The 15,688-nt window shown below is 35.1% G+C and overlaps 2 protein-coding genes across 4 annotated transcripts; one reads left to right on the top strand and one right to left on the bottom strand.

Annotated features, from left to right (window-relative positions):
- The first annotated feature begins 11 nt into the window (after positions 1–11).
- Eps-15 (Epidermal growth factor receptor pathway substrate clone 15) lies at positions 12–14,441 on the top strand. Of its 3 annotated transcripts, none has more exons than XM_066747805.1 (13): positions 12–310; positions 753–797; positions 897–1,130; positions 1,202–1,477; positions 1,554–1,778; positions 3,155–3,315; positions 3,397–3,556; positions 5,636–5,881; positions 6,283–6,345; positions 6,716–7,059; positions 7,143–7,326; positions 7,397–7,831; positions 8,541–14,441. In XM_066747805.1, the coding sequence occupies exons 1-13, from the start codon at positions 284–286 to the stop codon at positions 9,222–9,224; spliced, it is 3,084 nt and encodes a 1,027-aa protein (XP_066603902.1). In that variant the 5' UTR covers positions 12–283; the 3' UTR covers positions 9,225–14,441. The 3 variants fall into 3 exon arrangements, with proteins under 3 accessions (XP_066603902.1, XP_066603904.1, XP_066603903.1); XM_066747807.1 differs by having other exon boundaries at positions 8,504–8,683; XM_066747806.1 differs by lacking the exon at positions 6,283–6,345.
- Positions 3,563–5,004, bottom strand: LOC136786219 (Ig-like V-type domain-containing protein FAM187A). The gene is made up of 6 exons (XM_066747815.1): positions 4,902–5,004; positions 4,518–4,836; positions 4,280–4,452; positions 4,038–4,219; positions 3,816–3,971; positions 3,563–3,749 (listed from the first exon to the last, which is right to left on the bottom strand). The coding sequence occupies exons 2-6, from the start codon at positions 4,834–4,836 to the stop codon at positions 3,578–3,580; spliced, it is 1,002 nt and encodes a 333-aa protein (XP_066603912.1). The 5' UTR covers positions 4,902–5,004; the 3' UTR covers positions 3,563–3,577.
- Positions 14,442–15,688: the final 1,247 nt, after the last annotated feature.

The raw sequence follows: 15,688 nt of genomic DNA, 5'->3' as shown, positions 1-15,688 counted from the left end.
CAAGAAAGAGAAACGACCGTGTGTGTTCGAATGTGGATGGCAAATGGAAAGTCGTGTGTAGCAAGTAACGTTGGATTCGTGAGAGAAAAGTTAGAGAGAAAAAAAAATAACTGGCGATCTTTATTCGTTTGAATAAAATTCTGTCGAGGCAGGAAGGATGTAAGATATCTTGGTGTAGTACATCCGGCGATAAAGTTTCATCCAGAAAATGCTGAACGAAATCGTTAAAATGACGTGCTATCGATTGAGTGCCTGATTGGTTAAGACAGTGTTGAATGCAAGTATGGCCGCCCTGCCGTCACCCACGCAGGTATATCATTATTTTTACAATTCTACGGTGATAAATCTGCCGAGTTACATTGAACATTATAGAAAATCTATACTAGGCAACACCCTTATTACTTAGCTTCTCATTAAATGGAATTTTCTGTCTCGTGGGCAACATAATATCAGCCAGTTTTCTTGCCGACCGTTCGGATCTTTTGACAGCAACACAACTTTTAATCTATATGAAAATTTATCTCTCGTCATGCTATTTTTTCTTGCTTTCTATTAATTCAGATTCGATTTTCCTTTCAGGCATGCTTTTTTTCTACTCTTACAAAAATAAACTTATAAGGTCATATATTTAAATTTTTTTCCATTTTTAGCATTCTCACCTTCTATCTCTGTCAATCTTTTATCACATGCTTCTCAGTATTATTGACCAAAGTGAATTTCCTAAGAAATAGTAATCTCATGTTCCTTTACAGGTGGCTGGAAGCCATGCAGCCATTTACGAGGCGTATTACAATCAAGTGAGTTTCTTCTTTGTACTTTTCCTTATATAGCTCTGAATATGTCTATGTTTCTGTTATTTTGATGATTTTAAATGTAAATAAACTTTTTCTACTAAGGTTGATCCAAAAGGAATGGGCTGTATCGGTGCAATGGAAGCTGCCAGATTCCTTAAAAAATCCCAGTTGAGCGATGTGATCCTTAGTAAAATATGGGATATGGCAGATCCTCAGTCCCGTGGTGCCCTAGATAAATCTGGTCTATTTGTAGCACTTAAATTATGTGCTTGTGCTCAAGCTGGACAAGATGTTAGTATGGCAAATTTGACACTGGAAATGCCACCACCAATAATGGTAAAATTTAATGTTTCTGAAGGGTATTAAATTATACTTAGAAGAAAAGATTTATTTAATTTTGATTTTAGGGAGAACTTCCTGTAATACCTCAGAAAAAGATAGTTGCTGGTTCTATGGAAGTACACCCAGCCATTTCTAGCGGTGATTGGTCAATTAAACCTTCTGAGCAGGCAAAATATGATCAGCTATTTGATAGCTTACAGCCTGTTAATGGCTATATACCAGGTAATAGGGTCAAAGGCGTCCTTATGGATAGTAAACTTCCATTAGATACACTTGGAAAAATTTGGGATCTTGCTGATATGGATAAAGATGGAATGCTAAATAGACATGAATTTATTGTTGTAAGTTTGATTCTTCATGTGCATTATTTTTTCTTTATTATGCTTACTAATACTTATTTATAAATTCATTATGCAGGCTATGCATCTTGTGTATAAGGCATTAGAGAAGTATGCAATACCTAGTGTACTTCCACCAGAATTAATGCCACCAGGAAAAAGAAAAGATAAACCAGTGCCAGTATCTAAACCACAAATTGCAATGTATACACCTATTCCAGTAGTGGAGGCAGCACCTCCACCTATTCCACCTTTACCCAATGCTGCATCTATTAAGAATTTAACTGGTTTGGAAACGGTTGAAGTAAGCCCATACGATGATCTATTTGTGAGAAATGACAATTGGGAATTGAGAATTTGGTTTTGGAATGGTATAGGCAACAATGATACAACAAACATTTGATATGATTGTACAATAGGCAGTCAACACAATTATGCAACAGACAGTCAGAGCAATGATCCAACAGTTAGTCAAAACAATGATACAACGGACAGTTAATGCAATAATACAACAGAGTCAATGCTATAGTTCACCATTCAATTAATGCAAGAATGATGGCTCTTCAGATTTCTAATTCATTTCAAAGCTTTTGTGATTTTAATAGGGCTGAGATAAAGGAGTGACAGTAGTCTTGCTTGTGGTGTTTTTATTAACTGGAGCGGATTATAATCGGGATAATTAGAGAACTCTAATTATGATACTACTGATATGGATAATAAATAATTTACTAACATCAAAATTATGCGCTTTTAATTGTGTAAGGTTAAGAGAGCTAAGTAAATCTTATAATGATAAGAAACAGAAATATAATAAATTAGTGTAAAGTCGATTATATAAATGTATATTACTTTTCGCATTACAACTGATGTTATTATATAAGAGGCGCGTTCGTGGAGCATGCTATTAGCACCATCAACGCTATTGCGCATAGATAATTACCTGAAATGTATGCGCAGTAGCCTTACAAACGCTAATAGCGTTCTCCGTGAACGCGACTTAGAACGTGGATCTGGTAGAAATATAGAATACAATGAATGCATCTAGGCGTCACTCGGTGGTCTCCATTGCAAAGTAAAATACGTTTATGATTGGCCAATTTTAACTGATCAACCAATCATGCATATATCTTTATTAATGTCTGAGACCGCTTAATGTTAACTGAATATTCTCACTGTATTCCAAACTTCTAACGTATCCATGTTTCGAAATAATTATAACAATTGTAATGGAAAAAATAACATACTTTTATAAAATCGATTCAACGCTAATTTATCATATTTCTATTTCTTATCACACATTATAAAATTTATTTAATTCTTTTAACCTTATGCGACTAAATGCGCTCAATATTTATACTATTGAAAAATACATTTTTAATCTGAATATTATCATAATTTTCAGATTAGCTCAATTTTTTATTAATGCTCCTTTTAATAGAATAGTTACAAGTAAGCAATTGTATAAAAAATCCCAATCCTAGCCCGACTAGCACTACCGAAAGCTTTAAATTAGGTTAAGAATTTAACGAGTTTTTGTTTCGCCATCGATTGCCTGTTGCTTTACTGCAGCCAGGTCAATCCGAATCCAAATTCGATTGTCAATCGTTAACGCTCTCCATCTACTTCAAGGCTTACTTTCTGCTGTATGTAATGAAAATTATCTTTCAATAATGTTTGCAGCCTCCTGCGCAACAATGGATCGTTTCAGCCGAAGATCAAATAGCTGCTGATAAATTATTTTTGCAAGCTGATCTTGACATGGATGGATTTGTATCTGGCATTGAAATAAAAGATGTCTTCCTACAAAGTGGACTTCCACAAAGCTCTTTAGCCCATATCTGGTAAATACTAAATTACATCTTGTTAAAATCATTTTAAGGATACAATAATATAGCTATATCGACTTATTTGTTTATTTCCAGGTTTTTGTGCGATACATGCCAAAGCGGTAAATTAAACAAAGAACAATTCGCTTTGGCCATGTGGCTGATTAAACAAAAACTTAGAAATAAGGATCCACCGCCTAGCTTGACTCCCGAAATGATTCCGCCATCATTAAGAAAGCCAGCAGAAAGTGTCGTGGTAAGAGTTTTATTATTCAGATTAATATGTGGAAAATCGTTTTCTATTTTTAAATGCCTTCCAAAAGATAATTAAAAATACGCTGACAATAGCAATAGCTCCTATCATAATGATATGATGGTCGCATTTTATCTCCATTTCTCCAGTCACGTGCAAATTAATAGTACCAGCTAGCTTTTCGTTTTGCCAGCAACTAAACGGCAGAAAGTCATAATTATTATGGTAGAAATATAAAAACAAAAAATCAGTCAGATTTTACCTATAAATTTTAGCATCTTGAAATCGCGTTTTGTTAAAAACAATTTGCATCTGTGGATTGATATAAATGCGTCCCCTAGACTGTTTTTTAATTATGGATGGAATTAAAGAATCTTTGCCAACGCGCCATACGATCGGTGCATCACTATTTAAATTTCTGTAATTTAAAATTTCACACTTGGTCTCTTTTAAATTTTTGTGATATTGTTAGATTGTTCTTTACCCAGGGCATATTAATTTGATCATTTTGTCATGCCTATAGTAAAGCGTAATACGCACAGCCATTGGAGCAGGCTTAGGAATTTCTTGGGCCATTGAAAAAATTCCTGCACTATTATTTGCACTCTCCAATATGTTTCCATTTTTATCACGTACTTCGAAGATCACATTTTTCGGGCATTCGATCTAGAAATGACAATCGAGTTTTAAAATAAAGGAGCAAAGTCAGTTATAGCATTATAACACCTTGCAATATCGAATCATTATTTCAATTTTTCTTTCTTGAACATCGGGAATCAGTTGAATTCTTGCAGGTGTGAAGATTGACTTACAAGGTAACTCATTATGAAAAACAGATAAAGCTTGGTGCATTTCAGCTTTTGCATTTTCTTCCGATTTAATCTTTGTCAAGGCATTTTCTAAGGAGCACAACATTAATGCAATGATCGACACACAGGGACCAATAAAAGCTTTTTTAATTTACCTCTTCTCTTGTGCCTCCGATAAAATTCTTGTTTCATTCTTGTGTTCTTCACAGTATTTAATGCGGATAATGTGCAATATCCATAACGAATTTGGTTGCCAACTGCGTCACACGTTGAGCATTCGGACCACTCCGTCCAGGTGGTGAAAATTTTTAATTCGTAATCAGATAGAATTTTTGATGGTGCTGCGTGTTTTGCATTAGGCGCCAAGTCGGGTCGTACGATATCAACTCCATCGGACCCATCGTCTACGTGTAAATAGAACGGAGGGGCAGCTCTGCTTCTCAATTTGCACCATAAAACTCCAGCCTGATCCATCTAATAAAATAATCTTTTAAAAGAAAGCAACAAATTTGCTAGCGTTTTACAGTCAATAGATCTACTTGAACATTATAAATGATTAAATGTCTTCCATCTGGAGAGATTACAATATGTTCTGTGAATTCAATGGGATGATTTGTCACATTGGCATCTTTGCTACTGTTATAAAACCACTCGACTCCGTCAGGTATATTTTCATCCGCTGGTGAAATACATATAGGACACTGTAATCTAAAGGTAGCGGAAGTAGGAAAACTGAGTCAATTTCCCAACAATTAGTACATACGTTACTGAAGTCCCCTCCATTGCAGTCAAAGCTGTGGGATGCAAAGTTTTCTGTGCTCCCATTTTCCCGTGGGTTTCGTTTAAACATTCGTAATATTCCACCCAGCTCTGATTGTGCATCTCCCGAAATGTCTCATTCGTTCCAGGGAACTTAAATTCTTGTGTATGCGGTAACAATTTATTTCCTTCTAAATAAAAAACAAACTTGAAAATCATTGACAATTCAATAGAATGTCTCGTGACGGTTCACCTTTACGGTTGGCAAATTTATTCTTAATTTTGTCACGAATTTTCTTGTACGTCTCCTGAATATTTCCTTCGGCATTAAACGTTAAGAAGATGACGACGCAATATAAAATGAGAATACTACGACCAATTCTACAATTAGACTTAATTGTATTCATTATACTACTATGTGTAATGTCAAGTGTAATTAGGTCACTGCGAATATTGGTGCTCCCTTTCGCGTGATTCAAATGTTTTCTTTACCTGACATCTGTATATTTTTCAGGAAAATAACAATATATCCGGCTATTCGAATCCGGAACTAGACATGATTAATAAGGATATTCAGGAATTGACACGAGAGAGACATAACATGGAACAAGATATTGCCCAGAAAGAAGCGGATATTAAGATTAAAAGTGGCGAGATTAAAAGCTTACAGAGCGAATTGGACACGTTGGCTGCTACGTTAAAACAGCTGGAGAACCAAAAGGGTGAGGCCCAGAAGAGATTAAATGACTTGAAAGCTCAGGTAAATATCACTCTGTTGGTCGTCCCTTTTTTTTCTATTCACTTGCTATATTTGCTTGCTATATGTGTTGTTGCTTGGCTTGAAGGCGTCAGAAAAAAATATAGTTGTAAAATTGATCGTTGATCGGCATATAGTTTTTAACTTCTAATTATTAATAGTTGATTGTGTTCATGTAATAAAAGTAATTATAAAATGCATGCATTTAACAGTTTATTATTATCATTTTACTTGATTGTTTTATTTATTTTATTATTAATATGCATAAAATCTAAACGCGTATCATAATGAAGCATATTACTTCTGAAAATAGCGACTGATTCGTTCTTAATGATTTGATTTTTTTGTTATATGCATTATGATTTCGTTTTGTTATTTTTTTTTTTGTTATGTTTGGCTCGTAGAAGGCTGATGTAGATAGAGATTTGAATGAAGTCGAACGGGAGATTAGCGAAGAACAGAAAAAGGTATATACATATTATTTTATGTTTATTTTGTGTCAACAATAAAACAGTAACGTATTGAATACTTAAACTTACCGAATCTCTACTTCGCTAGAGATGGAAATAAAGAGAAAACACAGTGCTTCTATGTAAAGCATGCGATACGGACTTAATTAAAAATGCCATTCTCATTATTTATAAATAATAATTTTTTATTAAATGTTTTTATGTGAAAATATGTTGGGAAAAAATTGTTTTAACTTTCTTAAAGCAAATCATATTTATCAAATGAGTTGGCTATACTTATAATTTGTGATACGCCGTAAGGCAATCGACATGAACCACGTGGCGAACCATTTGTACGTGATTGATAAGCTGATTAATTTTGATAAAGGTTGATAAGCTGCGCCAGCAAGCGGAAGAACAGGAGACAGTGTTGAGAGCACAAGAAGAGGAATTGAATTCAAAACGACAGGAATTAGAAGGCTTAAAACAGGAAGAGCAACAACTAGAGCAACAACAAAATAAAAGTAGGGATCAGCTGAACGATCTCACCAAGGTTTTACAAGATACTCAGCTGCGAATCAGCCAAGCCAAAGCAAAAATTACTCATCTAGAGGAGCAACAGCGTCAAATGAGCGATGCTATTGCACTTTACGATTCTGCACTTGCTGCTGGGGATGCTACTATCGTACCTGATACTAGTCTACAATATAAACCAGAAATCGAGGAGCTAGAGTAATTTATTTTGTCTGCTTGTGCATTTAGTATCTCGATCTCTTGATAGAAATTTAATGTAAAACGTTTCTTTTGCGTCTTAGACCCGAGGAGCCAAAAGCGCAGTCAAATTTAAATGGCGTAAGGGAGCCGGATGACGCTTTCGCAAATGCCAATGGACCTGATGCCTTTGGGGAACAAGACCTTTTCGCGTCTAGTAAAGCTCAGGAAGCATTCAGCGCATCTACGCCTGATCCATTTGCTGCTGCTTTCCCAGCGCCAGCGAGTGTAAGTTATAAATATTCAATCATACTTTTTACAATTCAATTTTAATCTAAATTTATCTACTATTTTTTAGAATAACTTCACTGCTGATCCTTTCACTGCTTTTGACAACAACAGTGGTACTGGAAAACAGGATCCGTTCGATCCATTCGGTGACGGAAAGCGAGGAGTTGATAACAAATCAAGTTTGTCAGCCTCAAAAGATCCGTTCGGGGACGATCCCTTTGCGAATCTTCATGCTCCAACGCGACCGGAGAGTCCTAGTCCTGCTCTTCCACCCAAAAAAGCCAAGCAACCACCTCCACGACCAGCTCCACCCCGACCCTCTCAAGGACCTTCCGGTCCTATGAGAGCGGCACCCGTTCCACCAGCCCCTACGACCCCTGATCCTTTCGCTAATGCTAATGCAGACCCATTCTCGTCTCATCATCAAGTTCTTGATAACAATAATACCAGTTTTGCCTCCTCTACCGGTGGTTTTGCCGATTTCGCCAATTTTGACTCAAAGGTATGGACAATTCACTGCTTTTTCAACATTATTTTTTTCATTCAATATATAATATTTTTCTGATTTATTTTAATTAATATATTATTCATCTCGTTTCCATATTCCAAACACACCCGCTAGTTTTAGCGAATTTTGTTTATTTCTCTTAAATTGCTAGCTTTACAAAAAAAGGTCGGATTAGTTTTAAACAGATTATGCTCCATGCTTTTTTTGTACATTCGTTTGATAAAAATGATTAAAACGGCCTTTTTTTGTTTATAAATATTCAAATAGAGAAACGTTTATCATTAATTTTGTTTTGTTTTACATTCAGGTAGAAGCTGCACTATTTTCAGTTTTCCACTGATCTGCCCTTTGGAGCATGCTGCCGTGCGATCACTATTTGTTCTCTTTTTATTTATTTTTTTTAAATTTCAATTTTATGTTAGTCTTTGGTGTTGCACAAATATTTTTAAAAATAATCGAATATGCATTTATTGACCATGTTCGAATATTTTTAAGATACTAATCTCTCTTTTCCAGTATTGCTTGAAAAAATTTTACATTTCGATAACTTTTAATTAAAAGAAAGAAAGGAAAAGGGAGGTTTTAGTTAACAACTTTTTCCAGCAGCTTGAGAAGCCAGCAGTTGTTAACCAGAGGCGTGTTCGTCGATTTCTTTTGCAATTTCAGTAAAACACAAATTGACCAGTGACAAAACCTGCTTTAGCCGGAACTGATACCGAGCCGAACAGCACCGCCGAGACCGTCGAGCCGACCACAGATAGGAAATACACAGCCCTCGAAGCTACTGGATTTCACCGAGGATCCCTTCAAGGATGTGCGTTACGAGGATCTCTACAACATCTCCGACCCCTTTAACACAAACCAGAATACCGAGAAGGATCCATTTGGTTTCAGTACGATTCCCCCAAACACTGAATACAATCTAATTTCTAAAGGATTCGACAATGACTTCAATACCCTTCCACTCAGCAAAGGCAAAGCTGACAAGAGCAATAATTCTGCTTTTGATGCGGACTTCGGCAAAGCCTTCTCCGATGATAACAGAAACTTAAAAAGCGTAGATACGGACTTTGGAAAATCATTTAACACTTCCGAATCAAAAGCTACTGGCACCGAAGAAACTTTCTCTGGCAAAAGCAGTAAAGATAGTAAACTGCAAAGCCTTTCGATGAATTTCCGGTCCGTGATGAGCTTAAGCGATAAGAAAAATAGAAACGACAAGGTCTGGAATGGCAATATTGCCATGACAGAAGAAGACATGATGGCACTAGCCCGGAAACAAAGCTTGAAAGCCGAGGAGGAAAGGCGCAAACGCAAAGAAAAAGAAGACGCTGACCTTGCTTTAGCTTTGAAACTCAGTGCGCAGGAGAAGTCAGGGAAGTTCTAATCGCGTTGTTCAAATACAAGCCATATACAGTCAATAAATGAAGAGAAATTAATATCCCGAGTTAGGGGTGATTATAGAAATTAGTAAAGACAAGAAAACGAAAGCTTTAAGTTTCCAATTCGCAGTTTAATCCACTAACCGGTTTATATTTTCGGTACAACGACTACGGTTCAAAGTCTACAAGAAAATCTAAAATATATATACTTATAAAGGACCGTAAAATATTTGATGCAGGAGATATATCTCTTTGTATCCAACTTATTTACAAAAAGATATTCCTAATAAAATTTGTGTATCTTTTACAACTCTGTGCAATGATGTAATGTTTTAAAATTATAATTGACATTTTGAAGGATATTTTAAGGTTAAGTTAATTTTTTTTTCAATAGAATTAATTTTTTTACTACGCCATTATATGTAATAATAAGAAGTTAAGTAAATTTTATTCAATACATTTGTTATCATTGAATAACTTTTTAGGTTATTCAGTGATAAGGACAAAAGAAGAAATGCCTAATAATTAGCACGATCTCCTAACTTATCGTTATTAGATTTCTACATATAATTTTCAAAGTGCTCGGATAGCATTTTTCTCGAATATTTGCAAACTTCATAAGATCGTATTAATTTCCTTTTACATTACTAAGGATGTTATTGTTCGACACATCTTTAATTCAGATTTTAAGGTGTTTCAAATTTGCCAAATCAAGAGAGGCGAAATATTGAACTTTATTCAGTTTAGATAACCCTACAATAAGATGTCTAATGGCGACAAGTTAGGAGATCGAACTGATCTATATCTATTAGGTACATTTTCTTATATTTTTTTTAAACTAAATAACTTAAAAAGTTTCTATCGTATCTTTTATAGATTAAGATGGTGTATTAACAAAATTTTTTCTTTTTAAAAAATGAAATTGAGCTTAAAATAACTTTCAAATCGTTAATTAAAATTTAAAAAACTGTACGATTTTATAGAGTTGTAAAAATTGTATAAATATCATTGGATTTTTTTTCTAAATACGATGAATAAGGAGATGCCCCGTATAACAGAAATTTGGGGGCATTCTGTATACAGGGTGTACCACTTAAAACGCCCCAGAGCATAAGTACAGAAACACGTGTATTTTTTTAATTATAAGATATATTTAATTTTTGCATGACTTTTTCCAAAGCAAAAAACAAGAGACTCCGAAAAGGTCCTATGCAAAAATTGAATATCTCTTACAGTTAAAAAGATACGCGTGTTTTTGTATCTATGTTCTGGGGTGCTTTAAGTAGTACACCCCGTATATAGTTTAAAATAACATATTAATGAAGTACATTGTCATGAACTCGACAAGTGCCCACTTATGAAGGCTTCAAATGAAATTTCATAATTTGAATATGAGTACAAGATTTATCACTCTATCATACTAATTCATTTCTTTCTGTGATAAACTAGAACTTTGCTTATCTATTAATTTTTTTAACCAAAAATTATTTCATTGTTTTTTTAAACTTCTGGAAATATGAAGTTTTTGTAATTGCTTTTTAAGGTATTAACTATTTTGATGATTTTGTTAGGATTGGTTATTTTATTTCTCTGTTGTGTATGGTAGTGGTTGTATGATTGCTCTGCTGAATATAGATCGCGATTAAGCAAAAATTAATGTTACAGATTAGCAAATTGACAATAAAGTCTAACAAGCATATCCAAAACGCCCAGGAGGGTGCTATTTTTCTTTATATAAATATTAATCCGGAGAGGGATAATGGACACGTAAGCGGTTTATCATTAAAAATGTAGTGACAAAGTAATTACGTGAAAAATAAACTACGATAACTGGCTTGTACCACTGTACTTGCATTCATCAGTTTACGTCTCTCATTCAGTCACCAAGTATACTTTTACTCTTTGCCTTCTTAAGATAAAACCTAAACTACGTTAACTGCATAATATTAGTCATTCGTAAGAAAGACAAGAACGGAAAGAAAAAAGTACGACTCATACGCACTGTAATGTACTACTTTGAGTATTTAAAAAAAGTGTAATTCCAAGTATCTCTTAGTCTGCAATGCATCTCAGCGGTCTCCCAATTTCGTTCAAACGATGGTGTGACCATGACGCACCAAAATAAGTTAAATAATATTAAGAGAGGGCGGTGGATAAAAGAGAGATATTTATGTAGGAAGCAGCGAAATATCTGCAGCGTCAGTGAAAGTGTCACTCGATTCAGTTTATCGTCTCAGTACGTCCCAAAGAATACGGTGTTCAGATGTTGTGTGATTTTGTGTTTGACTTGATGTTAGGTATTGCGCGATCCTCTCTAGATAGGATATTAAGCCAAACACAATTCCATACAATTATAGTTATACTTTTAATTTCACAACGACAATGTATTGCGTTTGGTGTGTATATATATACATATATATTATCGCCTATCTGTATTAGTTTATTCTAGTTGTAAATACCATAGCATTTTTCTTTTGGTTATACCATGCTTACTGAATTATAAGTACTGATAAAATCAGTCAATGCAATTTGGACAGCGAGTTTAACCCATTCACTGCCAAGACGAGTATACTCGTCCTACTTTCAATATATTGTAACATGCAGGCTTTTGAATTAGCAATTTTTTTTTGCCACAAACATAATATAAATATGTAAAAAAACTTGAAAAATACTACAAATAAAATTTTTTACAAAAATAATACTTTATTTCTTATAGAGAATGATCTTACACTAACACTCAAAATATAAATGGCAATGGGAATGACTTGATATAATTTAGGCTTGGCAGCGAATGGGTTAACCAAAGAAAAACACTAAGGGATATGAATGTACGCAGTTGCACACTTATTCTAACAGAAACACAAACGGCGCGTACTACCCCATTATAAATTCATTACAATCATTTCTGTTTGGAGTATGAAAGATATTGTAAATTTCATATATCACGTGTTTTTGCGATATGCTTAAGTGTGACTTGTCGATTTAATGTGTGCATTGTTTAAGACTTGTACATATGTGCGCTCTAATATATTTATGAGATAGCCGTTATTGACCGGGATACGCTGAACATTTTCACTCGCGTAAATAATAAATTCGCGCTTCGAGAACTTTAGAAGTATCGTCATTACAACGAGAGACAAGATCATAATGCCAGCATAATTTTCATCTTTCGCGAGATTTTCAAATTTTGACTCCCAATTCTCTTTGTAAATCGAGTCTTTTGCCAAGGTTCGAAATCGTTTCTGGTGATTTTCTTTGATAACACATGAAGGCTGACACACTTTGCCGTAGAGCAAGGAAAACGATATAAAAGCAGAGTACATTAAACTTGATAGAACGAACGATTAAAATTTTGCTCCGTTGCATATCGGTTGATCCTTTTATTTAGAATCCGAGACCAATATAAATATATTACGTATTATTCCGAGTATAAATATATAAATAGAAATATCATGCATAAAGAAGGAATAAATGTGTGTGTATATCACTGTAAAGTTTTTAACGGAAAAATATCGCTTAACGTATTTATGCTATTCTACGGCCCAATAAAAATCAAGAAAAAAAACTTAATTTCAACGATCTAGGAGAGACTTTGTATAATTAATTAAAATATCTATATAAATAAACGTATATATCTAGACACGTACGCATAGAACGAGACTTTTAGCATAGAGAGAAAGAAAATGAAAAAAAGAGGGAGAGAGAAGGAGGTAAGAGAAATCGCGTTGTTACTGGTGTACAGGTGTAAAGAGAAGCTTTTACAATGGCTGATGAACGCCGATCTGTTTATTTGTTCGAGCTGAATAAATTAAAAATGTTACACAGATTGTGGCGTATAATGTTAAACTAATTCGTTAAGATGAAATACTCAATATAGGTATCTAGTAAAATCGTTAAGCGACAAACATATACACATAGTTAAGTATCGAGCGGTGTTGATCAGCAAACTGGGAAAGTCTCGCCAAGTTCCCTAATTAAACACCGAGGAGAACATGCGTAATTTAATATACAAAAAGAGCCTTTAAGAATGCCTACGAGAGACAAATAAATTTAGGGATTACATATTGTCAAATAAAATGTCCATATCTACGAGATACTGTCACCGTCTCATTCGACAGCTGCACGCAATCACATGCATAAAGTGAGTAGCAAGCACATATTGTGGTGACAGACACATAATACACCCAGTAGTAAAACACATACGGACAAACATCGTTGCAAATGATGAATCCACGTAAACCGAAGATCAGAGATGTATCGATGAAGAAAAATTACGAAATTATTACGAGCTGCATACTAAATTATCACGTATATCAATTACCTCATAGGTTATTATTTAAATAATAGTAAACCTATTCTATTGTAAGAGCTTTCAAGTTAAGTTACACGCTGACCTCTTTCTCATTCGATTCGTCTAGGTATCGCATCGACGTTCCAGATCCTTCTGCAAAACGAGCAAACTAGCATTAAGAAAAAAGAAGTAATCAATTAATTAAAAGCAGAAGAAGAGACGCGACACGTTGATTTTATTGTCTAACAGTAATATATCCCTTGTATATAATATATAAGTATAAATATATATCAGTATCTGTTCGCCATTATTTGACGGTGTTTTATCTTTGTATGATCATCTTTCGACACACACATTTTCACCTGATGTACAAAAATAAGATTGTAATTCTCCACGTTGTCTTTTGAACGATAACTTGCCATTGTTAGATTGATTATTATACTAGTGATCGATGGAGCTAGTTTAATCAGTTTTACCAATTATTATATTTATTCACTGGATTCATTGATGGTTCGTTCAAAGCTTCAATCCACAGATTGATTTAAGTCATACCACCAATGGATAAAAGGATGGCTAATTAGTTCTTAAGGAAAATGATGATGATGATGGTTTTTGGTCGATCAGTAAGAAGCAAGAAATACCGTTTAAGTTATAGGATTATTTAATCTAGGCTAGCCAAGTTAATTATTCATTAAGTGAGAGATTATGTTCTCTTTTATCGATAGTACGTAGCAATGTAATTACTTAAGTAATGTGATCGTTTCTTATAGAATATTTTAAAGAAACACCAATTGTTCATTTCACAGAACGTTTGAACGTTCATTTATGACGTACCTTCGAGTATCACAATAAAACCAAGTTTTGCCCAAATAGTTTTTTTTTCCATAAAATGAAATTGCTCGGAGGATCGTATCGGTACGTGCTTCTTTATGTAAATAGAGAGGATTTCGAATGCAAGCGAGAGAGTGTCGTGCCCAAGTACGACCTGGAGATTTTATTACCAGAAACACGTTTCGCATGTATTATGGTATCACTGATGGATTATTGGTGGAACTATGTAAGCTCGATGGTGGCCGATTCGGGGCCTCTGCCCTGTAATATGGTCATGGCCATCCGAGCAAATCACCCCAGGGCCTCACTCCAACTGACTCACCACCTCAGTGGCTCTCAATCTTAATTGGATTTCTCGTGAATGGAGAAGCTTCCGAGAGACTCCTCGTTATATTGTCCCAATGTGAACGTCTCGAATGAAAATATATAGCCCTGACTCACCTACACATAGTCCAATTTAATCCAGAGAACCTATAGAAAAAGAATGGTTACTTAATAATAAAGTGCCATGCTGGCTGAGGAGACCTGTACGTTTGCACCCAATGAGATCATATGGCAGACTATTAAGCGACGAAACGCCTCAGGCTAGAATCGTGTGAAAAATTAAACGTTTCGCACGATGCGTAGAGTTTGCTACGTTTTCTTTTTCCAAAGATAAACTATCGTGCTCGAAGCCTTATTAAAACTCGTTTCTCTTCAGCAAAACTATACTACAACATTTTAACTTTTGGACTATATATGAATTACCATGAGATAATTTTGCGTTTGTCGAATTAAAAATATAATCGATCGGATCGTTTGGCACGGGCTGCCCTGACCCAGTTTGTTTCTCCTGTCTCCAACGAGAGAAGAGAACAGGACGCGAGGAATATCGCCCCCGGGTTATATGCCGCCCCTGCAGCCGTCTTTCTCGTGCGTCCGGAAAGCTAAAACCAACTGCACTGTCCTTCGAAGCTCCATATCGTAAAAAGAAAACAGGCGCTAAATAAAATTATTCTCAAAGAAACTCTCGTTTCTCCGACTCTCGGTCGTCCAAGTATTATAATAAATATTGGACGGAAAATGGTGAATCGTGGAAGGACGGATAATGCGTAACTAACGTGCGCGATGAATATTAATGTACCTCTTATCTGGACTCCTCGAGAGTCCACCGAACCGATCTTCTCGCTATTTCTATTTCTGCTTCCCGCTATTTCTAGACTCCGGGTAAAAAAGGCAAAAACTCTACCAGGTATTCCTCGATGGCTATCTCGCGAGATCACGTGACTCACCGAGATCCTTCACGATGCCTGACAATTCGATAAACAAGAATAATCGCAAAGAGGTTTTCATGAAAACTTAATTGAT

The sequence above is a fragment of the Prorops nasuta genome, unplaced genomic scaffold, assembly GCF_024137725.1.
Source record: "Prorops nasuta isolate Cenicafe-Biocafe unplaced genomic scaffold, Cenicafe_Pnas_1.2 PNAS00003, whole genome shotgun sequence".
In the NCBI taxonomy this organism is placed as follows: Eukaryota; Metazoa; Arthropoda; class Insecta; order Hymenoptera; family Bethylidae; genus Prorops; species Prorops nasuta.
This window is presented reverse-complemented; position numbering and strand designations above follow the sequence as displayed.

Coding starts and splice junctions, on each gene's coding strand:
- Eps-15 (XM_066747805.1), top strand. CDS start 284: ATGGCCGCCCTGCCGTCACCCACGCAG. Junction 3,557..5,635: donor AGCCAGCAGAAAGTGTCGTG/GTAAGAGTTTTA, acceptor TATATTTTTCAG/GAAAATAACAATATATCCGG. Junction 7,327..7,396: donor CTTTCCCAGCGCCAGCGAGT/GTAAGTTATAAA, acceptor ACTATTTTTTAG/AATAACTTCACTGCTGATCC.
- LOC136786219 (XM_066747815.1), bottom strand. CDS start 4,836: ATGGATCAGGCTGGAGTTTTATGGTGCAAATTGAGAAGCAGAGCTGCC. Junction 4,453..4,517: donor TCGGAGGCACAAGAGAAGAG/GTAAATTAAAAA, acceptor TGTGCTCCTTAG/AAAATGCCTTGACAAAGATT. Junction 4,220..4,279: donor TAATGATTCGATATTGCAAG/GTGTTATAATGC, acceptor TGTCATTTCTAG/ATCGAATGCCCGAAAAATGT.